Below are 27,780 nucleotides of genomic sequence, written 5' to 3' on the forward strand. Positions count from 1 at the left end.
TTTACCACCAGCTGCATTTTGCCTCCTAAGGCCAGGAGCAAAACTGCCTTGTGAGATGGTATTTTGTTTTTGTAGAGACTTGCGTGCTGTATTAAAAGGTCCAGGTCTGGAGGCAGCAATGACTTGGATGACCAGTTAACCTCTTTTGGCAGCATTGGTTGAGGGAAAAATGTTAGAATCATAGAATCATAGAAGTTTACAACATGGAAACAGGCCCTTCGGCCCAACATGTCCATGTCGCCTAGTTTATACCACTAAGCTAGTCCCAATTGCCTGCACTTGGCCCATAATCCCTCTCTACCCATCTTACCCATGTAACTGTCCAAATGCTTTTTAAAAGACAAAATTGTACCCGCCTCTACTACTGCCTCTGGCAGCTCGTTCCAGACACTCACCACCCTTTGAGTGAAAAAATTGCCCCTCTGGACCCTTTTGTATCTCTCCCCTCTCACCTTAAATCTATGCCCCCTCGTTATAGACTCCCCTACCTTTGGGAAAAGATTTTGACGATCTACCTTATCTATGCCCCTCATTATTTTATAGACTTCTATAAGATCACCCCTAAACCTCCTACTCTCCAGGGAAAAAAGTCTCAGTCTATCCAACCTCTCCCTATAAGTCAAACCATCAATTCCTGGCCGCATCCTAGTAAATCTTTTCTGCACTCTTTCTAGTTTAATAATATCCTTTCTATAATAGGGTGACCAGAACTGTACACAGTATTCCAAGTGTGGCCTTACTAATGTCTTGTACAACTTCAACAAGACATCCCAACTCCCGTATTCAATGTTCTGACCAATGAAACCAAGCATGCTGAATGCCTTCTTCACTACCCTATCCACCTGTGACTCCACTTTCAAGGAGCTATGAACCTGTACTCCTAGATCTCTTTGTTCTATAACTCTCCCCAACACCCTACCATTAACGGAGAAGGTCCTGGCTCGATTCGATCTACCAAAATGCATCACCTCACATTTATCTAAATTAAACTCCATCTGCCATTCATCAGCCCACTGGCCCAATTTATCAAGATCCCGTTGCAATCCTAGATAACCTTCTTCACTGTCCACAATGCCACCAATCTTGGTGTCATCTGCAAACTTACAAACCATGCCTCCTAAATTCTCATCCAAATCATTAATATAAATAACAAATAACAGCGGACCCAGCACCGATCCCTGAGGCACACCGCTGGTCACAGGCCTCCAGTTTGAAAAACAACCCTCTACAACCACCCACTGTCTTCTGTCGTCAATCCAATTTTGTATCCAATTGGCTACCTCACCTTGGATCCCGTGAGATCTAACCTTATGTAACAACCTACCATGCGGTACCTTGTCAAAGGCTTTGCTAAAGTCCATGTAGACCACGTCTACTGCACAGCCCTCATCTATCTTCTTGGTTACCCCTTCAAAAAACTCAATCAAATTCGTGAGACATGATTTTCCTCTCACAAAACCATGCTGACTGTTCCTAATCAGTCCTTGCCTCTCCAAATGCCTGTAGATCCTGTCTCTCAGAATACCCTCTAACAACTTACCCACTACAGATGTCAGGCTCACCGGTCTGTAGTTCCCAGGCTTTTCCCTGCCACCCTTCTTAAACAAAGGCACAACATTTGCTACCCTCCAATCTTCAGGCACCTCACCTGTAGCTGTCGATGATTCAAATATCTCTGCTAGGGGACCTGCAATTTCCTCCCTAACCTCCCATAACGTCCTGGGATACATTTCATCAGGTCCCGGAGATTTATCTACCTTGATGCGCGTTAAGACTTCCAGCACCTCCCTCTCTGTAATATGTACACTCCTCAAGGCATCACTATTTATTTCCCCAAGTTCCCCAACATCCATGCCTTTCTCAACCGTAAATACCGATGTGAAATATTTATTTAGGATCTCACCCATCTCTTGTGGTTCCGCACATAGATGACCTTGTTGATCCTTAAGAGGCCCTACTCTCTCCCTAGTTACTCTTTTGCCCTTTATGTATTTGTAGAAGCTCTTTGGATTCTCCTTTGCCTTATCTGCCAAAGCAATCTCATGTCCCCTTTTTGCCCTCCTGATTTCTCTCTTAACTCTACTCCGGCAATCACTATACTCTTCAAGGGATCCACTTGATCCCAGCTGTCTATGCATGTCATATGCCTCCTTCTTCTTTTTGACTAGGGCCTCAATCTCCCGAGTCATCCAAGGTTCCCTACTTCTACCAGCCTTGCCCTTCACTTTATAAGGAATGTGCTTACCCTGAACCCTGGTTAACACACTTTTGAAAGCCTCCCACTTACCAGACATCCCTTTGCCTGCCAACAGACTCTCCCAATCAACTTCTGAAAGTTCCTGTCTAATACCATCAAAATTGGCCTTTCCCCAATTTAGAATTTTAACTTTTGGGTCAGACCGATCATTCTCCATAGCTATCTTAAAACTAATGGAATTATGATCACTGGTCCCAAAGTGATCCCTCACTAACACTTCTGTCACCTGCCCTTCCTTATTTCCCAAGAGGAGGTCAAGTTTTGCCCCCTCTCTAGTCGGGCCATCCACATACTGAATGAGAAATTCCTCCTGAATACACTCAACAATTTTCTCCCCATCCAAGCCCCTAATGCTATGGCTGTCCCAGTCAATGTTGGGAAAGTTAAAGTCCCCTACTATTACCACCCTATTTTTCTTGCAGCTGTCTGTAATCTCCTTACATATTTGCTCCTCAATTTCCCGTTGACTATTTGGGGGTCCGTAGTACAATCCTATCAAAGTGATCTCTCCCTTCTTATTTTTCAGTTCTACCCATATAGACTCAGTGGGCGAACCCTCGGATATATCCCCTCTCACTACTGCCGTGATGTTCTCCCTAATCAAGAACGCAACTCCCCCTCCTCTCTTACCTCCTGCTCTATCTTTCCTATAGCATCTTTACCCTGGAACATTGAGCTGCCAGTCCTGCCCCTCCCTTAGCCATGTTTCAGTAATAGCTATAACATCCCAGTCCCATGTACCCATCCATGCCCTGAGTTCATCTGCCATGCCCATCAGACTTCTTGCATTGAAATAAATGCAGTTTAATCTAGACTTCCCTTGGTCTTTGCCCTGCTTTCTCAGACCATCTGTCCGGTCATGTTTTGTACACTCTCCCTTACTGCCTTTTGTTTCTGTCACCACTTTACTTCCCACTGACTTCCTGCATCGATTCCCATCCCCCTGCCACATTAGTTTAAACCCTCCCCAACAACACTAGCAAACACTCCCCCGAGGACATTGGTTCCAGTCCTGCCCAGATGCAGACCGTCCAATTTGTACTAGTCCCACCTCCCCCAGAACCGGTTCCAATGGCCCAGGAATTTGAATCCCTCCCTCTTGCACCATCTCTCAAGCCACGTATTCATCCTAGCTATCCTGTCATTCCTACTCTGACTAACCTGTGGCACTGGTAGCAATCCTGAGATTACTACCTTTGAGGTCCTACTTTTTAGTTTAACTCCTAACTCCCTAAATTCAGCTTGTAGGACCTCATCCCGTTTTTTACCTATATCGTTGGTACCTATATGTACCACAACAACTGGCTGTTCACCCTCCCCCTCCAGAATGTCCTGCAGCCGCTCCGAGACATCCCTGAACCTTGCACCAGGGAGGCGACATACCATCCTGGAGTCTCGGTTGCGTTCGCAGAAATGCCTGTCTATTCCCCTTACAATCGAGTCCCCTATCACTATAGCTCTGCCACTCTTTTTCCTGCCCTCCTGTGCAGCAGAGCCAGCCACAGTGCCATGAACCTGGCCGCTGCCACCTTCCCCTGGTGAGCCATCTCCCACAACAGTATCCAAAACGGTATACCTGTTTTGGAGGGAGATGACGGCAGGGGACCCCTGCACTGCCTTCCTACTCTTCCTCTGTCTGTTGGTCACCCATTCACTATCTCCCTCAGTAATTTAATTGTTGACCTGGACACCAGGAGAATTCACTGCTCTTCTCTGAATGCCATCTTTAACATGCACCTGACCACTGCAGCAGGTAGACAGAGCTTCAATTTAATGTCTCACATTTAAAAAAGCAGCACACCTTTAATATTGCACTGGAGTATCAGTCTAGATTATCTGCTTAAGTACTGCAGTGGGAGCATTCACACTAGAAGTTTAACATTGGTGCAAAACAGTTTTGGCTTTACACCAGGGGGGACCATTTGACATATATAACTTGAATAGCATAAATCGTGCATTAAGGCCTGAATTGGCTCTAAAGCAAAGCACAATGAAATTCCCTCCTCCAGGGAATCTCCCTTTGCTTTACCCTGGTATTAGGTCAGGCCCTGACTCGGAATTCAGGCTGCATTTACTCTATAACTGCAGCACAGTACAAAGTAATCTAGGTGTAGTCTTATACCCACAACCTTCTGACTCAGAGGCAGAAGTGCTCCCAACTAAGCAGAACTGGTGCCAGAATAGAGCAGCAATGTTGTGGGAACACCATCACCTCCAAGTTCCCCTGTGAGTCACTTCCCATCCTGACTTGGACATATAATTCATTGTTGCTGGGTCAATATTCCGCAATTCCCTACCTAACACCATCGTGGGAGCACCATCACCACAAGGACTGCAGCTGTTTGAGAAGGTCCACCACCACCTTCTCAGGGAAACTCGGGTTGGACAATAAATACAGACTTGCCCACACCCAAGAGCAAATAAGAAAAATACAAATGTTTCATGAATTAATTCCCTCTGACTCAATTTACCCTTATAATTCTCAGTCCCATTCCTTTGCTGACTGATGAAACTCAAGAGGCATTTTCTTTTCTGTGTTGGCAGATAAGCTGTATATCAATTACTATTTAAATACATTGCATTAATCCGGCAGTTCTGCATACACTAGATAGATGGTAGAGATCCCTGGTAACGTCAGTAAGTTGGTTATGAAACTGATCCCGTCAAACCACACTACAAATTACATTACCTTCCTCATGACCCCAATTAAAAATAACTCTCATAATAACCTGATCAGAGTCTCCATCACAAACTAGCACTGCTATTTTTCACTGCCCCTCTACAGTCCGGATCTTTGTAACAGCTACAGTATTAACCTTATAGATGGCTTCCAAGGCATTGAAATCAAGATGCTCCATCTCCTACTCTAAAACCTTCTTTCAGAACACCTCAAAACTGTGGAACTCCTAAATTCCCTTCCCCCTACAAGCTTTTAAAACCCCCACCATGTCATTTAGCCACTACTTTCTGATTTTCATGGCCATCCCTCCGACTTTATCCAACCCCAGCATGAGCCAGGATCCTCAAGAGAAGGAGGCAGAGAAAAACAAGAAGGATATTACAAGAGGGGATAAAAGAGCAGGTTTGATTTTGATACTGGTAATCAAATAGTGCCCCAGGAAGTGTTCCTTACAAAGGAGAGTCCCCAAAACTGAAGCCAAATTAATTGGTTCCCCCTCTGCAGCCTCTTATATTTAACATCACAGTATCCCACATGGATGGAGTTGACCAAATTCCTCAACGGCTATAGAATATCAGAAAACAATCCCCTCTCCAAGTCTGAGCTGCAGGTTTTTCAACCCATCTCAAGTGGTTTTCAAAATACAGTCTAATTGGTAGGGACTCAGGGCAACACCAGTTTTTGGAAGCTTTTCCTTGCATGGGGCACGAGAAAACTTTCTGAAGAAGCAGTATAATAATTTTTGCCTTTATGATTTTCTTGCTCAGGAGTTTGAACAAAACATAAGCAACATCTGCTATCTAGCAACAGGCACTTGGTGAGGTGAGTCAAATTCTGCGGAAGGGGAGGGACAAGGTGGAACAAAACAAATTGTGTTAAATTATTTACTTCAGTGCATCTTTGTTCAACTAAATTATTATTTGACTTCTCCACCAAGTCCCATATCTCCCGCCTCATGATTCTCCTCCCCTCCTTCCAAATCTAGCTCCCTTTACCTACTTTGGGGCTGGACAGCCTGATTTTTGAACGTAACATTCAGAAATTTCTACCACATTAAACTTAACACATAAAAGATTTCAAATGACAGTTATATTCTTTGCACTTAACATCTATGCCTCCTGATGTAGAAGCATTAGTTGTCAGAATATTTGATGATTTTTTTGTCAAATAGACTCAAGCAATGAGCTCATTGCCAATCTCACCCCTGCTAGGTGTTGGATTTGGTAAAAGGAGGTAATTCTAACCTCAAGACCCTGATAACGTGTGTGATTGTGGATCAGTGCAGATTCTGCCGAGACCCTACAGTCCCTCTTTCTATCAGTTCTGCGGAGCAAACAGGATACATCTACACCACTGCAGTGCAGCTGACCGGGGACATTAGGTTCCCCTGCTATCGTGTAAATGATCCAGTGTTTGCCAAACTGACCACATCATAGTCCCACACAGATGTGGTGTGGGGTTAACCCTATTCGTTTGGCTAAAGTAAATGCAGAGAGCCAGTCCCGAGCGCTTGGGTGCAGATTATAGACTAGACCACAGCAGCTACACAGAGACTGGTTCCCAATGCTGATTGTAAAGGGAGAAGACCAACTCATGCAGACTACTCTCCTTCAACAGAGTTGTATATCTGCAAAGCATTAAGGTGCCTAAAAATTCTTTTTCATCCATTTCTGCCAACACGTGGTATTCAATTACAGGAGGTCCTGATGCCAGCTTACAGTCAATGGCTTACCTTGTACCACACAATCTCCCGCAGCCTCCCATCTGTTTTGAAGTTGCATTTCAAAGTGACAGCATCGCCTGCTACCACAGGGGAGATCGGTTCAATGTTCACCGTCAAATATCCTGCAATCCCAACAAATGAGAATAATGTTACTTCAAATCGCAGAAAACCTCTTAACTCCAACAGATGTAGTAATTTCATCTTTAAATTCCAAATCTCTCCTTTAGGGTTCTTCAGAAAAAAAAATCAAACTGTTATAAAAAATTTCCATTAACATTTAATCACCTTTATTACTTCAGATCCTTATAGCTTTTGGGCTAGATTTTATTTAACCGAGAAACCCAGCTGAAGGGCTCAGACTACAGCGCAGGACACCACCAAGATTGAGAACAGTAGAAAAGATGAGGAGGTAAAATCGGGCAGAAGTGATTAGCTGATACCAAGTTAGGATTTTAAAACTCCGCCGATTATCGGAGGAAGGAAAGACTGAGGGAGGTGAGGTGTCTCACAGTTTTGAGATCCTGAAGAAGAATGATTGAGAGTCGGAGAAGGAGCCACGAGTCTGATTTCAACAACCAAATGGAGGTAGGACTGGGTATTTGGAGTTTAGGAGGAACAAGAGAGTAAACTTCAAAGGAGCAATGACCATAGTAGCATCAAAAAAAGAGACAAGAAAGTTTGCTAGAGGTGGGAGAAGGATCAGCTACCAGTTGACTAGATTTCTCTTGTATCCTGTCTAGGGGTGAGAGGTTACCACAAGAGAGGCTACTACATTCATATTTTGGAACTGTCTGCAGTGGAAGTGATATCATTGGAGCCAAACAACTGTAATCGGAAATCGTGTTCTGCCTGCCCATAGCCAGAGCAATATGGTGTACCTGATGACACTCAGTGCCAATCACAGCAATGTACATTTGTCACCAATGGCTCTTTGCCCCCAGAGGCAGAGAGTGAAATCACCTTGGGAGGTGGTTTCCCTGTCTCTAGAGGCACATATACCACTTTGTTTATACTGTCCCTGAAGGCAGTCCTGTATTATAAATTGGGCATAATTAACTCTGCCCACCACCGTCCCCTCCATGACATCATCACCATTTACTGCTTAACCAGTTCCCTCTTGCCCTGAAGGGACTGGGTCTTGCTGAGATATGGTGCTGTGGGCACCAGTCACCCTCTGCAAGCTCAATCAAGTTGCCATTCCTTATGCAAGCGCCTGGACAGTGAGCACTGGCAGGTTATTGAATGTCGGGAGAGGATTGGACCTGATAGCAAACCCTGATTCTGTCCTCACCCAATTGTAGCATCTCTACTGCCCCCAGGCTCCAGACCAGTGGGTCATATAGTTTTTTGTTAATTTGAGGAACCACGGTGAAGGGCTATGGCTTCAAGTACAGGACACCACCAAAGTTAAATATAGGAGGGAATGTGATATCCATCTCTGTCCCTTTGATTCTCTCCCCACCTAACACCTGCCCACTCAACTACCTGTCCTGGCACCAATGGTCACCTACATTACTGGTGGCTCCCTTTGTTCAGATACAGTTCTGCTTTATTTTTTTTTAATGAACTGCCATATCACCTCTCTTCCTCAAAAAGTCCATCCTTGCCCTATCTGTCCTCTCTCATTAACACTTCACCTCTAATCTTCCCTCCTTGTTTAAGGTCCACACGTGTGTCATTGCCTCCCAGCTCATACATTCATCTCTCCCACAAAGCCCTGTGGTCAGAGCAGCACTGATGGTTGTAATTTTGATAAAATGGGGAGACAAGAAAGAGAGAGAGAGAGAGAGAGACAAAGAGAGAGAGAGACAGACAGAGAGACAGAGAGAACAAAAAGAGAAGGTGGGCGGAAGGGAGGGAGCAGATCTCCAACCTGTCCTCTCTGCCAAGGAATATACTTGCGGTGAGAAAACTCAAAGAGAGGAGGAATGGGCAAATAATAATATACAAAAGATAACATCAGCTTTGAGGCACTATCTACGGAATTTCTACCAAATTGTGAAAACCCTCCCTGCACTTCAACATTAACTAAATCCTCATGAGCTTCCCCATGGTTTAGATGGTAAATGTCCAGCATGGGAATGGGCCATACCGACCTGAAAGGTGCCTGGTTAGATTCCCAGCTTGTGCTGAGTTAGCTGATCTCAGCCGGCAGTAGGGAAAGTACAATTGGCCTCACTGCTCCTGAGTTAGGAAAAGACATTTTGTTTTTAAAAATCAATCTAGATTCCCATTCCCTATCGCTATCAAATGACCCTGCTGGAAATTACGTGCAGGGACAGGATCAAGCTTGACTGCGAGACCCAACAGGACGGCTTGGACTAGTTCGTTGACACTCACCGTCTAGGCTCACACACAAACAGTAGCCACTTGATCGAGGTACCGGATGGAGTGTGACCAGTGCTCATGGATTCATATGAGTCAGTGCCTCAGGAGAGAAGAATTGGGAAGGAAATTCGAGCATTAGTCAGCTGTGGGTGCCAGGCCAGTTGGCAGCAACAAGTTCTCATCTGTATTCCTGTGCAAGATTTGCCTTCTATCCAAATGTTTTATTTATTTCTATTTTTACAGCGTACAGCAAATGGAGAGCATTCTCAGCACATCCTTCCAGGTACTGGAATCCAATCTTGCCCACTCCTGCAGTTCTGGCTTTTTTTAAATTCCTAGTTTCCCCTCTTTTGTTAAGCTTGAATTCCAATCAATTCAAAATATTCTTATAAAAAAGCCAAACTAATACCAGGGATTTGCTATAGACCATTTGGTCAGAATAAGGAGGACGACAATTTGCCCCATGAAGGGACAGGAATAGTATGAGAATGGGAAGGTTAGTTTAAAGGGAGACTTTTGGATGAAACGTTAAACTGAGACCCCTTCCCCTCACTCCGTCTGCCCTCTCAGGTGGATGTAAAAGATTCCATGACACTATTTTGAAGAGAAGGAGAGTTCTCCCTGGTGTCCTGCCCAATATTTATCCCTCAATCAACACCTAAAAACAAATGATCTGGTCATTATCACATTGCTGCTTGTGGGACCTTGCTGTGAGCAAATTGGTTGTCGTGTTTCCTACATTACAACAGTGACTACACTTCAAAAATACTTCATTGGCTGTAAAGCGCTTTGGGATGTCCTGAGATCGTGAAAGGCGCTATATAAATGCAAGTTCTTTCTTTATTTAAATCAATCTAATGTAAACTGGGAAAACTCAAGTGGTTCAGAGTCAGAGTTGGTAGGTGTGGTACAAAGCTACTCCTTCACCCAGTGTGTCAGGGAAGCCAGGCGAGGCAATGTTCATCTTGATCTGGCATTTGTTAGTGACCCAGATAATGTACAAGAAATGGAAGCCATGGCACCCCTGGGGGACAGTGACCACAAAATGATAAAATTTAACATGGTCTGAGTGTCAGAAATGTGCAAGACCAAGAGCCAGGTGCATAACTTTAAATTTGCAGGTGATACTAAACTGGGAGAGCCTGTGGAATTGATAGAGGCAGCTCAGAAACAAAAGTGAATTGGATAAAATATGCAAGTGGGCAAAACAATGGCAGATGAAATTTAATGCAGGCAAGTGTAAGATGCTACACAAAGGAAGGAAACATACACGACATGTGCACTCCATCAATGGTGTTGAAATAGCTACGGATGAAGCTGAAAGAGATCTAGAAGTCTTAGTAGGCTTGACACTAAACATGTCCAACAATGCAGAGCAACAATCAACTAAGCCAATAGTTTGTTGACGTGCATAGTAAAAACAGTAGAATATAAATCAGAAGAAAAAATTATCAAGCTGTATATAGCACTCTGGTCAGGCCATTCCTTAAATATTGCATCCAGTTCTCATCGCCAAGAAAGAAGGGAGACATTTAAGTACTGGAGGCAGTGTAGAGAAGAGCTTCAGGTTAATCCCCAATGTCAGGGGTCTGAGTTATGAGGACAGACTGGAGAAACTTGGGCTTTTCAGCCTGGAAAGGAGGAGTTTGAAAGTTGACCTTAAAAGAATTATAAGATTGTTAAGGATATATCCTAGAATATTACTTTACATTCAACTGGGGGTAGAATTAGGGAACTCAGGTTGAAACCAGTAAGAGATCATTTTAGGACTGAAATCAGAAAATTCTTCTTCACACAAAGAGTGATCTTTGAGTGGAATAAACTTCCAGATAGAATAGTGGAGGCCAAAACCCTGGTATCATTAAGAAACAATTGGATGCTGCAGTGAGGGAACTGTTGGATCTCTGAATGGATGAATTAAGATGGGCTAAATGGCCAATCTGTAATTGTGATCTTGTGATGTGGCTCCTCATGAATGTCCTTAGGGTATACTTTTATGTACATTTACTTTTTCGCCAAGATTCACAGATGACAATAAATATGTCCTATGGCTCTCAGCATGATGCCATTAAGATCTCAGACCCTGGTGCCTCTTTTTTTTGTCCCACTGTGTAATTTTTTACTCAATTACTTACATAATATAACTAATATAACAATATGCATCCAGACTAAATTAACAACTTGCATTTTCATTGTGCCTCTAATGTGGAAAAACGTCTCAAAGTGCTTCACAGAGGCATAAGCAATAACATGGATGCAAACCAAAGGAGATATTAGGAGGGATTACCAAAAGCTTGGACAAAGAAGTAATTTTTAAAGAGGATCTTAAAGGAAGAGAGGAAGGTGGAGAAGTGCAGGGGTTTACGGAGGGAATTAGAGAGCGTGCAGCCTGGGCTGATAATGGGGTGAAGGGGGGAGGGGGCATGCACAAGAGCCCAGAATCAGAGGAACTGAGAGTTTGAAGGGAGTTGTAGCACTAGCGGAGTATACAGGGATAGGAGGGGCAAGGCCATAGAGGGATTTAAAAATGAGAATAAATTTGAGGTGTTGGAGGAGCAATGTAGGTCATCGAGGATCAGGATAGTTGGCAAGCGGGACTTTGTGCAGGATAGGATATAGACAGCTGAATTTTGGATCAGCTGAAGTTTACTGTGGGTGGAGGATGGGAGGCCGGCCAGGAGGCCATTGGAGTAATCAAGTCTGGAGATGACAAAGGCACGAATGAGAGTGACAGATGGGCTGAGGCAGGGATGGAGGTGGGCAATGTTACAAAGGTGGAAATAGGCAGCTTAGGGTCCAATATTACAATGAGGTTGTAAGCGGTCTGGTTCAGTCTGAGACAGCGATCGGGAGGGGATAGAGTTGGTATCAAGGGTGTAGGATTTGTGGCAGGGGTCCAAGATGATGGCTTTGGTGTTCCCAATGTTTTGCTGGGGAAAAAGACTGGGTGACAGAAAGGAAGTCTGACAGCACAGAGGCAGTAGAGCAGTCGAGAGAGATGGTGGAGAGGTAGTGCTGTGTGTCATTAGTGCACATGTAGAAGCTGACCCCATGTTTGTGAATGTTGTCACCATGGGGCAGCATGTAGATGAGGAAGAAAGGGTGGTGAAGGATAGATCCTTGAGGGACTCCAGAAGTAACAGTGCGGGGGCAGGAAAAGAAGCCACTGCTGAAGATGCCCTGGTTACTATCAGATAGATGAATGGGACTGAGCAAGGCCAGTCCATCGAGCTGGATAAGCGGTGTTGGAAGAGGTTGCTATGCTTGGCCATGTCAAAGACTGCAGCAAACTCGAGGAGAAATAATGCACGTGGTCTCAGTTACAGAAAATGTCATCGGTGACACTGGATAGGATCATTCCATGCTGTTGGAGAGATGGAAACCTAATTGAAGGGATTTAAAAACAGGGAGTAATGACAGAGATGGGCACTGATCTGGGAGCGACAATACATTCAAAGACTTTGAAGAGGAAAGAGAGGTTGGAGATGGGATGAGAGTTTGCAAGGAAGTGTATATTATATAAATAGAATATCTTACATCTGTGCACACTCCCTGTCAACCTTTTCCATTATAAATTCCAATGTCCACAATTTATAATGGAAACTGACTCTGTAAACTTGTCACTGCAATTGCAGCACGACGAGTTTACATAGGCAGTTTCCATTATAAATTGTGGACAGGAAAATTTATAATGGAAAAATCTGACATGACGCAAGATTTTTAATATATTATACATTAATATAAATGTTAATCAGTTACAGCATTATTTTCTTTAATATCAATTTAAAGTGGGATTGGGTCACCTTTTAGGGCCATGGAAGAGCCTGGGAGAGCAGAGAGTTAAATCCTGTCACATTAAAATTGCACGCAAGCAACGAGATGGGATTTCACTGGCCCACTGATGTTTTCCAATGCAGCTTGTATGGGCTAAAGACAAGTTAGCTGGTCTCAGCCAGAATAGCAGCAGGAGCAGCTGTGACTGGACACAGTTGGGTAGATTTTGACCTTGTGCGATAGTGTAAAACGGGTGAGAGTGAATCGGCAGCCCGTTTTACATCTCTCCCGATTTTTATTTCCATTGACTTCAATGCATGGGAGCTATAATTAATATAGCAAAAGCACCTTCCAATGACTACCCTCACCCTGTCCTCCAAACTCCAGATTACATGAAAGGACAAATCCAATCTATAGACACTGCCTGGAGCTCATTCCACAGTTAGTTAGGGCTTAAGGGTCAGCCTTGGCTCAGTGGTGGCACTCTTGCCTCTGAGTCAGAAGGTATGTGGATTCAAGTCCCACTCCATAGACTACAGTACAAAATCTAGGCTGACACTCCAGTGCAGTACTGAGGGAGTGCTGCAGTGTCGGAGATGCTGTCCTTCAGATGAAACATTAAACCGAGGTCCCGTCTGGCCTCTCAGGTGGATGTAAAAGTTCCCACGGCTCTATTTTGAAGAAGAGTAGTCCCCGGTGTCCTGGACAATATTTATCCCTCATCCAACATTGGTGAAAAGGATCAGGCTTGGCTGCGAAGCCCCCCATGGTCCAGCAGCACTCACTGTCTCCCATGAAGCAAGGCCACGTGGGCAAGTTGGTGGAGGGCTCTGGGCATCCTGACCAGAAGAGGAGCGAATGGTGGGAGCAGGAGGAGGAACATGCAATACGATAATAACAATCTAATAAAAGAGAGTTTTTATACTGAGAAATCCGGTAAAGGCCCAGGGTGTTAAAATTAAATACAATACCAATGTTGAAAAGCATAGGGGAGAAGATGAGATACATCAAGAAGCAGTGATTAGGTGATGCTAAGATTGGGTCTGAAAAGATTGTAAGAGAAAAGGAAGAATGAAGGCGGTAAGGAATGTCACAGCTTTGGAAAAGGATGAGTTAGAGTAGGAGATGGTGTGATCAGCCTTGATTTCAACACAGTGGGGATGTCAGGAAAGAGGAAGAGAGGAAAGGCTGGGATATTTGGAGCTTGGGTATTTCACAACCTCAAGTTACAGTGGCGTAATATCCTGAAACTAGAAATCAATCGACAAGCTTGCTTATATTAAACTAAATTAAAATAATACAATGCGATCACACCAGACAAGTGCACTACAGCAGAATGACAGTTAATTAATGAGGCCATGGTCTAATTAGTAGTGACTCAAATACACTTCCAATTATTGGCACCAAGGAGGAAAATTCCATCAGCTATTTGAATTTTTAAAAAAATTATTATGGACCAAATTATATTCGAAGTATCAGCAATATCATAGAAAATAATGGGGATTGATGCGAGCTGTTTAATATTGATGAATTATCACCTTCACCTGACCCAGAAATTTGGATGGGAGTCAGGTTATTATTTAAGTATTAACTCTTATTTAATTATTTTCTCCACAGTTTGCAATATTAGGAGATCACAGAGGTCTGCTAATGGCCAGATGTTAGACGGGGAGCTAATGCCTCCTTGTAGCGGCAGAATTATATGTGATATTACCTTCAGTGTTTTATATATGAATATATCTCAATTTTAATTCTGTTTAATATGTATTGGCACAGAGTGAACATTTGTTAGTGTTGCTGTTCCTTCCAATGTTTTCTCTGTATATTTGGGGCTAATTTTCCTAACCTTTGCCCCCAGAAAATGTCCATTTCCCAGGTCCAAAGGTCAGGAAAATGGGGGCAGAAGCCCCGGTGAGATGGGCCTCCAGCCCATTAACATTGCCCTGGGATTTCCAGGGCTTCTCGGAGGAATGCAACGGGGCCTGTCAAGGGATGCGTCTGTACCTGGGATGCCCTTGGGCTATGTTAATAACCCAGACCAGAAAACAGCAGTGATCCTGGCAGGACCTGACAGATGCATCACACTTTAGGCATGCTGCTCCAGACACTTACTGAGTATGGCCCCATGGATGACAGCAGGCCTCCAGTACCTCACCCAAGTAGCCACGTACAAAACCTGGACCCGGTGAATTCGATGATAGAAAGCCCGACAGCTGTATCCGATTCAGTCATCGCCCACTGGCCATACACCAGCCCTTTCCAGCTCCAGTCACTAGAGAACAATTAGGGGAAGCTATGTGCATTGTAAAACGGGTGGAGCAGGAAATGCTCACTTCAGATTCGGGTCCTTCCAATTGTCTGCAAGCAAAATTGCAGATGCTAAAAGAATCAGTGCTAACAATGTCAAAGTCCATTGATACCTGGCTGATATTTCCCCTATCTAAATCAGGTGAGGCTAATTCGAGGCCCTCACTGCCACCCACTGGCAGCTAGTAACCTTTTTGACAGGTGAGGGACAGATATATATGTCTGATAAAGCCAGCATGTTACCATAGCAACAGGCCCTTTGGCTTGTCCAAAGTTATTTCATCATAAGAAGAAAGCAGGTCAAAGAAAATAATAAGAGGGGAACCAGTAAACATATGGGAGGAGAGGAAGCTAATAATCACTTGGCAAAGCCAACTCCTTTTCTTGAACTCATTCTTCCCGTTTTGCACATGGTAAGTCCTGTAATCTCACCGCCCAGGCCTCTCTCTCCCTCCCTCCCTCCCTCCCTCCCTACCAGGGCTCCAGCTCCGCCCCTCTTGTGGAATCCCACCACCACAATGTGGAGCACGGGCCCACCGCTCGGCTCCATCCTGCTCACCCGGGGCTCGAGCTGCAGCCGACAGCGACTCCCCACTCATCCGCACACGAGCAAAACTCACTTATCTCACCCGGTGAACCGCCTCCGTGGCCACCCAGGCTGAGAGCAGCTAAGCACAGATCGAGAATCGAACCTGGGTGGTCCGTGCGGTTCAGTATTAACTAAGCCAACAGAAGGCACTTTCATTGAAATGAGAGAAAAAAAAAGTAGAAAGGCTTGGGGTTCCTAATTGCATCAGCATACTAGTGGGCACGGACCCTATTAGCACTGATTCTATTAGCGTCTGGAACTGTGTGGGGACAAATGGAGGGACCCCAACCTGAAGTGGGCTCCACCTCTGTGGAATGAAACAACTGGCATGTTTCATTCCACACACTCGCCATCCCTTACAGTTCTTTAAATTAAATGACCCAATTAGCAATCATTTGTACCGTGAACTCCTGTCGACTGGGAACTGAGCTAAAGCTGTCCAGAACTATTTAATTTTAGAAAAATGCGAACTCTTCACTTTCTATTGTTGAACTTTGTATATTAGAATTATATAAAGGATATAATTCCTACAGGCACAGAACCCGCATCACTCTACATTGCAGTTTATTTCAGAGAGTGATCCTCAACAAAGACGCTGGTGAGGTTCGAGGCCCTTGACAAAAAGTTAATGGGCAACACTCGCCTGGAGAATAAATGTGAGACTCTTGACATCAGTAATGCCTTTTCTCTAACAGGTATGGGAGCTGGGGTGTGACATTAGCTATAGCTTTCATTACACTTAAGGGTAAATTCAGGAGATGACTCCAACCCATGCTGGTGAGGTTCTGCTCCGGGAGTGCAGCCTTGCTGAAGTGGACAATGAATGAGTCATCCACATTGGTAACCACTTAGGAGTATGGTAGTGCAGTGGTTATGTTACTGGACTATAGAGAACATGAGTTCAAATCCCATCATAGCAACTTGAGAATTTGAATTCATTAAAAAAAAGCTGGTATCAGTAAAAGTGACCATGATTGTCGTAAAAACCCAACTGGTCCTTTAAGGAAGAAAATCTGCCGTGTTTACCCGGTCTGGCCTATATGTGACTTCAATCCCACACCAACATGGTTAACCCTTAACTGCCACTCAGTTGTACCAAACCGCTACAAAGAATAATGACTGCAGCAATTCAGGAAGAAAGCTCATCATCACCTTCCCAGGGTAAGTAGAGATGGGCAATAAATGATGGCCTTGCCAGCGATGCCTGCATCCAAAGAATGAATTAAAAAAAGACCTCCTGCAATGGTCCCTTCCCCTGCATTGCAGTGAGTGGTTTCATATTTGCAATGGATGCAGGTGCCCTTTCCTCAATTCATCTCACTTTATGATTCTTAAATATGATTTTATTGCTCAGTCATTGAGTATATTCAAGGCTGAGATAGATAGATTTTTGGACTCTAGGGGAATCAAGGGATGTGGGGATCGGGCGGGAAAGTGGAGTTGAGGTCGAAGATCAGCCATGATTTTATTGAATGGCGGAGCAGGCTTGAGGGGCCGTATGGCCTACTCCTATTTCTTATGTTCTTAATACTGTGTGAAGGGTTTTTAAAAAAAAATTGGTCCTGGGGTTTAGGGAGAGACCTGATTCCTCGGAGCAGTGCTCTACCCTTTTTACATTTGACAGCATGTTGGAGGCAGGTTCACTTTTCCATGCCTCTTACAGCCTCTCAGAACCAAGGGATAGTTGAGTGCTGGACTCTGGCAGTGGAAGGAGCAAACCACACCTGTCACTAACAGCAGACAATCAATATAAAAACAGCTACATAGAGGAGACCTGACTGCTCTGCTTTGTAAAGAGTTGGATTTGTACCCAGGCTCTAGAGATGACAGACTCTATGCCTTCTATCACAATGCGCCACTTGGTCTTCCCTCAAAGACGAGGTGATTTTCATCTTCTCCATCTGGCTTGGATTTGAGCTCAAAGCCCAGCATTGAACAGGCAGCATTTAAACTCCACTGCACTGTTCAGTCTATCAAAGGGAGATGTTATCTGCTCAGCCTAGTTTGGATTTCAATCCAGCTGTCAGAAGTGAAAGGACCATGCGATAAGATCCTGCACCAGTCCATCCCCGTCACACAGAGGAGATTGGTCTGGGCACGATTTGAAATCCATGCACCTTGAGTAGAAAGATAATGTTTTACCTCTAACACAGAGTGTCTCTCAATTCCCATCAGAAATAGGCTATTGTCCTATCCATCTGATTCTGAACTCAGGTCCCAGGGATGAAAGATGATGTCCCAACACAGTGTTATCACAGCAACAAGAGATTTTCATCCACTTGTGTCTCAACAGGACAAACACCACAGGTGAAAGAACACAGAGTGTCACCTAGCCATCCCCTCCCCCCAAAACAATCAGAGCTTCATCTGTGTAGGATGGATTTAAAGAGAATTCCCAGAGATTAAAAGACACTGTTGTGACACTCAGCCAAACCTGTCTCCACCTACACTATTCTTTCATCGGAAAACCTTCATGTAAATGCGTTTCTATCGAGCTCTACTGTTAAATATTAACAAGCAAAATTGGTTCAATATTTGGAATCAAAAAACATATTTTTCTTTAAAACAAGCCATTTAGTAAAACAGACTGGAATTTATACAGACTTATCATGTCTCTCAAACATTCACATCAACTCAATTACTTTGAAGTGTAGTGACTGCTGTTTTGGAAGCAATTGTGGCAGCCAGTTTGTGCACAGTGAGATCCCACACAAACAGCAATGAAGTGAACGATCAGTTAATCTGTTTTTGGTGTAGCTGGTTGAGGGAGAAATATTGGCCAGAGCATTGGGAGAACTCTCTGCTCTTCTTCAAATAGTGCCACAGGACCTTTAACAGAAAAAAAGTTGTGTTAATTGTATCCCTGTGATTTATATCAATTAGTGTTAATTGTATTCAGGTGGTGTGTATCAATTGGGAACTCTCTTGTATCCATTTATAAGAGAGCTGATCTAGGGTGTGGTGTGGGTGTAATGTGGAGTTCTGTGAATGAAGGGGTCCAGGGTCCAGGGTCCAGGGTCCAGGGTCCAGGGTCCAGGGTCCAGGGTCCCAGGGTCCCAGGGTCCCAGGGTCCCAGGGTCCCAGGGTCCCAGGGTCCCAGGGTCCCAGGGATCCAGTTATAACAAGTCAGATGGTGTCTTGGCTTAGCATTTCATCTGAAGCACGGCACCTCTGACAATGAAGCATTCCTTCAATATTGCACTGGTGTCAACCTGGATTATGTGTTCAACTTCTGAAGCAAGGCTTTCAATGATAGCACTATTTTCCTTTGAATAGCAGATGATGTCTTTCACAAGTTAGGTCAGGGGGTTCCTGAGAGTATGTCAACATTTGCAGGTGCACCACACAGAAGAGTGTGAAAAATCACTGAAATGGAGGGAACTTTAGTCTACATCAAACCCATACTGACACAAGGATGCCAAATCAACTTGGCTGTTCCGACAGACTCCTGCTATAATTAGGACAGGAATCTGGCGGAATAGCTTGAAAAAGGCCATGACCCGGATATGAGATTCCCATCTAAATTTCTAGCTGGGCCTTGTAAGAGGCGGAGCCTCCGCTCTCCCTCTCATTACAAGGTCCAGGGACGTGGATGGGGTGGGGCTGAGGGCAGAACTTCCTACTCTAGGAATTCCCACTTTCCTGGGTCCAGGCATTCGCAATTGGGATAGCAGACAGATGCCAGAGCTTCGGCAGCTACTGGGAGAGGCAGGCACCCAAGATGTACCCGTAGTGGTGCGGGTGCCCATGCAAATCATGTGCCCTCTCGCTAACCTCGCATACTCCAGCACAGTCAGCATTGGAGAGCAGTGGCGGGCACAATCACGGTGGAACTGCCAAGATCGCTTCCTGCATATTTCCTGCATACGGGGTCCAGCAATAGGATCCCTCGACATGGTGTGGCGAGCACCAAAAGAACTATTCAGGGGCACTGCCTTCATCAAAACAATATTTAGCAAGACTCTTCTCTGTTAAAGAAAGAAAGAATCGCATTTAGATAGCACCTTCTACAACCTCAGGAGGTCCCAAAGCACTTCACAGCCAATGAGGTACTTTTGAAATATAGTCACTTTTGTAATGTAGGAAACACGGCAGCCAATCTGTGCACAGCAAGCTCCCATAAACAGAAATGTGATTAATGACCAGATGATCTGTTTCAGTGATGTTGGTTAAGGGATAAATATTGACCAGGACACGCAGGAGTACTCCCCTGCTCTTCAGGATCTTTTACGTCCACCTGAGAGGGCAAATGGGGCCTCGATTTAACATTTCATGCGAAAGATGACACCTCCAACAGCTCTCCCTCAGTACTGCACTGGAGTGTCAGCATGGATTTTGTGCTCTGGTCTCTGAGATGGGACTTGAACCCACAACCTTCTGACTCAAAGAGGCGAGAGTGCTACCACTGAGCCAAGACTAGCACCATTCAATTGCTCGCTGTCACGTCAAAGCATGCTTACATGTGGCACCATCATGAGGACCCACAGTTCTTCCTCTGCAAACAAAAATTACCACACACTTTTTCCATGAAATAAGGCACCACTTTAAATTTGATCATCCAGAGCTCCCCGCGGTTAGTGAGTGCACTGCCCGGAATAACACTGAGCCATATAGACCAGGAAGATACCCCAGTTTGATCCTGTGGTATGTGCTGAGTTAGCGTATCTCAGCTAAGGAAGCAGTGGCCACAACATTCCTGGACTGAGGGAGGAATTATATAGAATGTACAGCACAGAAACAGGCCATTCAGCCCAACAGGTCCATGCTGGTATTTATACTCCACACGAGCCTCCTCCCACCCTCCTTCATCTAACCCCATCAACATATCCTTCTATACCTTTCTCCCTCGTGTGTTTATCTAGCTTCCCCTTAAAGGCATCTATGCTAGTTGCCTCAAATACGCCTTGTGGTGGCGAGTTCCAAATTCTTACCAATCTCATATTGACGGCCCCTAGTTCTAGTCACCCCCCGCTAGTGGAAACATCTTCTCTATGTCTGCCCTATCAAACCCTTTCATAATTGTAAAGATCTCTATCAGGTCACCCTTAGTCTTAGGGGATGAGGGGGCGGACATATGAGGAGAGGTTGAGTAGATTGGGACTCTACTCATTGGAGTTCAGAAGAATGAGAGGCGATCTTATTGAAACATATAAGATTGTGAAGGGGCTTGATCGGGTGGATGCGGTAAGGATGTTCCCAAGGATGGGTGAAACTAGAACTAGGGGGCATAATCTTAGAATAAGGGGCTGCTCTTTCAAAACTGAGATGAGGAGAAACTTCTTCACTCAGAGGGTGGTAGGTCTGTGGAATTTGCTGCCCCAGGAAGCTGTGGAAGCTACATCATTGAATAAATTTAAAACAGAAATAGACAGTTTCCTAGAAGTAAAGGGAATTAGGGGTTATGGGGAGCGGGCAGGAAATTGGACATGAAGCTGAGTTCGGATCGGTCAATGCCCTGTGGGTGGCGGAGAGGGCCCAGGGGCTGTGTGGCCGGGTCCTGCTCCGACTTCTTGTGTTCTTTAGATTTGTGGTTGGGATCAGATCAGCCATGATCTTATTGAATGGCGGAGCAGGCTCGAGGGGCCGATTGGCCTACTCCTGCTCAAATTTCTTATGTTCTTATGTTCTCTTTTCGAGAGAAAACAACCTCAGGAAAAAGCCTCAGGAAAAACAAAGCAAGAATAAAAATCCAAGATTCCTGCCTCAATTGCTATCCTGCTGGAAGGTATGTGTGCATCTTGGGTGAGGACAGGCGGAGATGTCAAATCACCTGTTGTCACTCAAGGCCTGGACTCATACATTAAGGAATGGCCACTTGGGTGAAATGCTGGAGGGCAGTCATTGTCTGGTCCCCATTGACTGGGGAATGGGAGGAAAGTTTGCGGGAGAAGAATTCAACTACATTTTTTCCACTATTTGAAGTTAAAAGATAGTTTTGTCAAAAAAAAATCACAGCTTTGGCCATTTGTTGCACTAAGGAATAAACATCATGTGGGTTTGCTCCTACCCTTTCTGATCTGCCTGGCATCTTGTACTATGGGCCTTAGCCTTTCACTGGTGCTTTTTGATAGAAAAAAATCTCCTGCCCCCGAAAGCATGAGGAAAACCAGGCACCAGATCAGATGCAGCTGCAAATTCCACCTTGAAAACTTCCTTCCCTGAGCTCCAGCGCTGGAGAAGGTGGTGGCGTCCCTTACAAAGCTCACAGATGTAACCTGAAGATGGCTCTTCTGGCAGCACCGCTCCTGGCTATTACCACCAGAAAGATCCCACCGTGGTGCCAATAGTTGAGAAGTGACGGATGATTTAACTGCTTCTGGGCAAGATTTCCCCCTCCCTTTTATTATAAATTTGTATCTCTTTTCCCTTCACCCACCTGGCCTAATAATTCTGCAGCTAAGAGGGCAGGCACAAAGTCTGCTGCCAAAAACTCTTGTATCTGGACGTAAAGAAGTGTTGGATTTAACTATTCCCCTTCCAACAAGGGTCTGAGCAGAGCAGGTCCTGAACCCAAGTATCCATTCTGTAGCTGGGGGTTAGCGTGTTAACGCTGGGTCCTTCAGTCCCGCCCCTGTTTCTAAATAGCCCTGAATCTGTTTCATTTAATTTAATTCATCCAGTTTCTATGGTCCTGTAGCAAATCTGTATTGGAGATTTCCTCTTCCCCGGTGTTCTGTGGAGGGGGAAGGGGAAGGAGATAGGGGGCGCTGTCCATCCATATCCCTGGAAGTTTGCCAGTGAGGGATCAACGCACGCTTTCCTATCTCCAAAACCAAATTTCCTTGTTCGCACAGCAATTCTTACAGGAGTTATTATGCATAACAACTGTGCAGTTCAAAGCTGCAGAGTCCCATTACCAACTGTCATGTGCGGCTTCAAAGTTCATAATTACACTTTTCACTCTTGCATCTGAGACCCACAGGATCTTTTTTAAAAAATAAATAGAGCAACAGAGCTGTCAGTCATCCTGAATTCAATCCTGTGACATTAGTTCTGTCATTACAAAGTAATCAGGATGCTGGGAGTTAGACAGGCCGAGGTTTAATCCATGTCCGATGCACAGAAGAAAAATAATCTATCAAAAGCCAAGCTACTTAAAGGGGAAGGATTGTGTACGGCAGAGTACTTTCCGTTTAAAGTATTCCCTCATTATCTATCTCAATATCTATGTCAAAGATATTATAAAAATACTTGTTATTGTTATTTTTAAACCGTTGAATTTGCTGGCTTAATGACAGTCTGCCATTTTTATTTTCTTTACCTCAAGTGACATGACTAAAGAGGAAGAGTCATCTACGTCACAGGCTGGCTACAGTCATTTTAATAGGGGAAGGAACTTAAGTTCAATCTAAGAAACAACCGGGAAACATCTGATTCTATCGGAGGCAGCTGGGCATATGATGTACTTTAACACATGGTGTACTTTGGCTGTGAGGGATTCTAAGTGAAGTTTGAACAGTTTCTACTGGGCACAAATCCATTGCAGATAAATGGTCTTTAAGTTGGCCCTAAGTTGTCAGTCTCAGCACAGGGATGGATGGTGTAGGAGATGCCAATGAATCACTGGGACAATAGAGGGTGCTCTTCTGAGCTGGAGTGAAGGAGCCTTGGGGAGGCAGAATAAAGAGAGCTTTGTGCCTAATTTGTGCTAAATCAGAAAGAAAAAAGACCTCCATTTTACGACCTCAGGACTTCCCAAAGTGCTTCACAGCCAATGAAGTGCATTTGAAGTATGGTCACTGCTTTAAGGTGGGGAAACACAGCAGCCAATTTGTACACAGTAAGCTCCTACAAACAGCAATGAGATAAATGACCAGACAGATAATCTGTTTTTTTTTAAAAAGAGATGTTTGTTGAGGCTTATATATTGGCCAAGACTCCCTTGCTCTTCTTCGAATAATACCACGGGATCCTTTACATCCACCTGAGAGGACAGACAGGGCTTTGGTTTAACGTCTCATCCAAAAGATAGGACCTCCGACAGTGCACTGAAGTATCAGTGTAGATTATGTGATCAAATCTCTTGCATGGGACGTGAACCCACTACCTTATGACTCAGAGGCAAGAATGCTACCAATGAGCCGAGGCTCACACCAAAGTAGACTTGGGAGTGCTCGGTGGTTGTGTGGAGGGAGCTTTACACTGCATCTCATATCGAACCCATGCAACGCTTCACCCAATAATATTTGATGAAGCAATATAAAGGGAGCTTTACTGTGCATCTGACCCTTTCAGTACCTGACAGGAATGCTTCATGAGGAAATGCAGAGGGACTTTACATCTAACCGGTGCTAGACCTCACCTGCTACTACTTGGTGGGGCACTTCGGAGAGAAACGGCATTGTAACAGGAACTACATTTTGCATCTAATCCATGCTGTACCTCACTTGGGAGGACAATTACACCCATGGAGGAGCTGGTGAAAACCTCCATGAGGATATCACCTGCAGCGCTGCAGGGAAGCACATAAGACCCTGATATTTTACATATTATAGTAGAAAGATGTGCATTTATATAGCACCTTTCACGACCTCAGGATGTCTCAAAAGCGCTTTACAGCCAGTCAAGTACTTTTGAAGTGCAGTCACTGTTGTAATGTAGGAAACAGGGCAGCCAATTAGTGCACAGCAAGATCCCACAAACAGCAATGTGATATTGACCAGATAATCTGTTGTTAGTGATGTTGGTTGAGGGATAAATATTGGCCAGGACACCCCTGCTCTTCTTCAAAATGGTGGCAGACAGGGCCTCGGTTTAACGTCTCATCCAAAAGACGGCACCTGCAACACTCCCTCAATACTGCACTTAAGTGTCACTTAGATTATGTGCTTAAGACTCTGGAGGGGGACTTGAACCTACAACCTCTGACTCAGAAGTAAGAGAGCTACCACTGAGCCATAGTGATTGGAACTTGTACAGATTAAACTACAAAGAGGGCAAATCAGTCTCCAGACATCAAACTCCCTGTCTTCACCAGGCTGCCAGAGGTGAGGTGCCAAATAAAGACCTGGTGCTTCTCCTCAGTGGAGAATATGGCACAGCTGTATGTTTTTTTTTATTCGTTCACGGGATGTGGGCGTCGCTGGCAAGGCCGGCATTTATTTCCCATCCCTAATTGCCCTCGAGAAGGTGGTGGTGAGCCGCCTTCTTGAACCGCTGCAGTCCGTGTGGTGACGGTTCTCCCACTGTGCTGTTAGGAAGGGAGTTCCAGGATTTTGACCCAGCGACGATGAAGGAACGGCGATATATTTCCAAGTCGGGATGGTGTGTGACTTGGAGGGGAACGTGCAGGTGGTGTTGTTCCCATGCGCCTGCTGCCCTTGTATGGGGGGAGGGATCAGATTCAGAGCAAGGCAAAAGAGACATGCCAAAAAATTGGTGTGTGTGTGGGGAGGGGGACTACAGCCCTCTTATCTCCCCTAGAGGTTGTATCCATGACCTGCATGGTGAAAAGTTAACCTCAGGAATGGACAGTTCCAGTGAGAAATGAATAAAGAGATGGAGACCTCTAGCTCATGCCATTCCAGGGTTAAATCTCATTCTGTAGGCAGGCGAGGCAGCACTCAGGAACCGACTAAGCAAAAAAGTTCTATAGCAATATTAAAGAATTTAACCAAAGTATAACCAGCGGAGCAGCAGAATGACTACAGGGACTGGAAATCACTGACACCCCTCGGGGCTTCTCTCGGTGAGAAGTTCCTGACGATTCAAATGTCCCACATTGAAATGACCCAACATCGAAAAATCTGCTCTCAATTTTCCTTGCGATTTACCGTGCCCACGGCTTCTTAAAGCCACCCCTGTTTCATTTCCATCTCAATCCCTTTAATGATGGGTCAGATGAAACAGTACTTTTATTTTTAAAAATTCCGAGGGCTAAAAATTTATCAAGGAAGACGCTCTTATAAAATAATTTGGTCAAGTTCTCATTAAAACATTTGGAATCCATCATGCACGGATACCACGAATTATACAGAACCGAAATACCATTTAAAACAGGCTCGAACCGGACAGCAAATAGATGGGAGTTGGTTTGAAACACAAATTGGAAATATACATCTATAAATATCTTTATAATAAATGCAAGCAATCTTTCAACTGGAATCTGGTTTTTTTTTTGCTGGCAAAAGACTTTTTTCTCCCACTGAAAGAATTTTCATCTATTCGACTTACCGAGAGCAAGATCCACCAGATAGAGGAGGAGGAGGAGGAGGAAGGGACGCTTGTAAAGACTCTTCCTGCTCATTTTTGGTCAGTTTCAAACTCCGGGTTCAGAAGGTGTTGGGTAAACAGCTCCATCCAGCACACAGCGTCGGGAGATCCTCATCCTCACAGCAAACAAACGCCAGCACACTGATGAAAAAAAAATTACATGGACTCAAAATTCAAGCCGAGTCAAGTTGATGGAGTTTGAGAGATTTTTTTTAAAAATATTTAATAATTTTGTTAGCTGGGATCTCCGGGATGAGGATTCTGCTCCATTCCCCCAGCTCGACACGGGGATTACTGACTCGGAGATTTGGTTGAAACCTCTCCTGCTCAGCCCATCCCCTCTCTGTCTCGATTTTTAACACAGTGGATATGCCTAAATCCTCGCTGCAGCCCCCGTCCAGAAAGCGATTCACTATTTCTGGCTTTTAAGCCGATTTAACAGTGCAGGAGATTTCACCCTCTCACATACAATCTCTGCCTCCCCCTGGGAAGATTAACTCTTACTCCTTCACAGTGGATCTGCCACTTGTGGTTAAAAAAAATGTTACTTCCTCGCTCGCGTTATCATCAATCAACCCTCTGAGAATTTGTAAACTTTCAGCGTGCTTTGAATATTATTGCACATATTGAATAAAATTAATTTATCTAATAGTTAGTTGAAAGGTATATTTAGCCAAATCCATTACTGTTTTAAAGTGAGATTAGATAAAATGTCAAGGACAATCTCTTGAAGGCACTCGCTCATACCGGGATACAGCTACCCTCTTCTCCCCGAATAGCTTCCCAAGTGTTTATTCTTGAGTGTTGGCAGGCTATTTGACTGTAGGTGGCATCACAGCCTGAGCGCATTCCTTTTTTTTTAGCAGGTCAGGTGTGGAGGCGCTGGCTGAATTTTCTCTCTCCAGCTCAGGGGCACTGAGGCTAATTGTTGCATCAGGTAAACCTGCTGAGGTTGTGATCAGCTAACAAAGTGCAAACCAGAGCAAGGATCAAGCCTGGTTGCACGGTTCAGTTCCACACTGGGCAGTGCAGTGCAGTTAATAAGAGAACCATTGGGACGGGCTGACTAACATCATGAGGTGACCATTCTTAGGATACAGACAGCTTCAACTTCTACATTGCTTGTGCTAGTGGTGTTGGGTCCCAGTGTGCAACCCACTGCATCCCAAAAGGAAACAGGACAGGATTCGCCAGGAAGAGTTTTCTACTGGGGGTTCCCGTCACCAGTCTTAGTGAATCCCAATGCTCTTACTTTTGGGTTGCAACCTGCTATGTGACACCCTGGCGTCGAGAGCCAACACCACAGTAGCAGCTAGATGGAAATTGTCACTTTGCATCTTCCTTTAGTGGGAACGAAGGGTAGCTACATTAGAAGTTTTACCAATTCAAGACTTCTCACCTTGTCCAAATAACCATGGCTGTGGCAACCCTTTACGTACACACCATTGCTTCTGACTGTATCAATAGCCCACAGATTTGTGACTTGCCTGGATTATGGTGGGTTATAATATGTGGGGTGGTGAAAAAAAATTGAGATCTTTGATCCTTACTTCCATTTCATATGGCATTGAACGCAAGGGAGGGAGTGAAATGACGATGATTTCATTTGGTGTGGATATTCTACATACTGGGGCTGAGTTTCAGGTGACCAACTACAATCTCACAGCCTGTTCTTTTGTTCAGGGGTGGGGGGTTAGTCACTGTGCTAACAGGGAAAGGAATGGGGGGGGGGGGAGTACAGTTCTATGGTGTGGCTTTTCATGCATCATTTTTTCTCTCCTTATAGAGCTGCTAATCTTAATTCTGTTATTCCTTCCCTATCAACCGGAATTGATATTTAAGGTGGGGGGGAATCTTCTCTTGAAATTACTAATTATTGATTTCTCAATTGATTTTTTAGAAAGTACGGA

At 44.6% G+C, this 27,780-nt stretch overlaps 1 protein-coding gene and 1 long non-coding RNA gene across 2 annotated transcripts in view; one reads left to right on the forward strand and one right to left on the reverse strand.

The window, feature by feature from the left end:
- igsf21a (immunoglobin superfamily, member 21a) overlaps nt 1-26,357 on the reverse strand; it is a 230,240-nt gene extending 203,883 nt beyond the window's left edge. Inside the window, exons 1-2 of the mRNA XM_067970602.1 lie at nt 25,832-26,357; nt 6,670-6,782 (exon numbers count right to left, since the gene is read on the reverse strand). Of these exons, the coding sequence (XP_067826703.1) occupies nt 6,670-6,782; nt 25,832-25,904 (186 nt within the window). The 5' untranslated portion in view covers nt 25,905-26,357. The remainder of the gene's footprint in view (nt 1-6,669; nt 6,783-25,831) is intronic.
- Nucleotides 1-27,780, forward strand: part of LOC137301157 (uncharacterized) — a 239,109-nt gene that overhangs the window by 78,966 nt on the left and 132,363 nt on the right. The gene's annotated exons all lie outside the window — the stretch shown is intronic.

This window comes from Heptranchias perlo, chromosome 32, assembly GCF_035084215.1.
Source record: "Heptranchias perlo isolate sHepPer1 chromosome 32, sHepPer1.hap1, whole genome shotgun sequence".
Classification (NCBI taxonomy): domain Eukaryota; kingdom Metazoa; phylum Chordata; class Chondrichthyes; order Hexanchiformes; family Hexanchidae; genus Heptranchias; species Heptranchias perlo.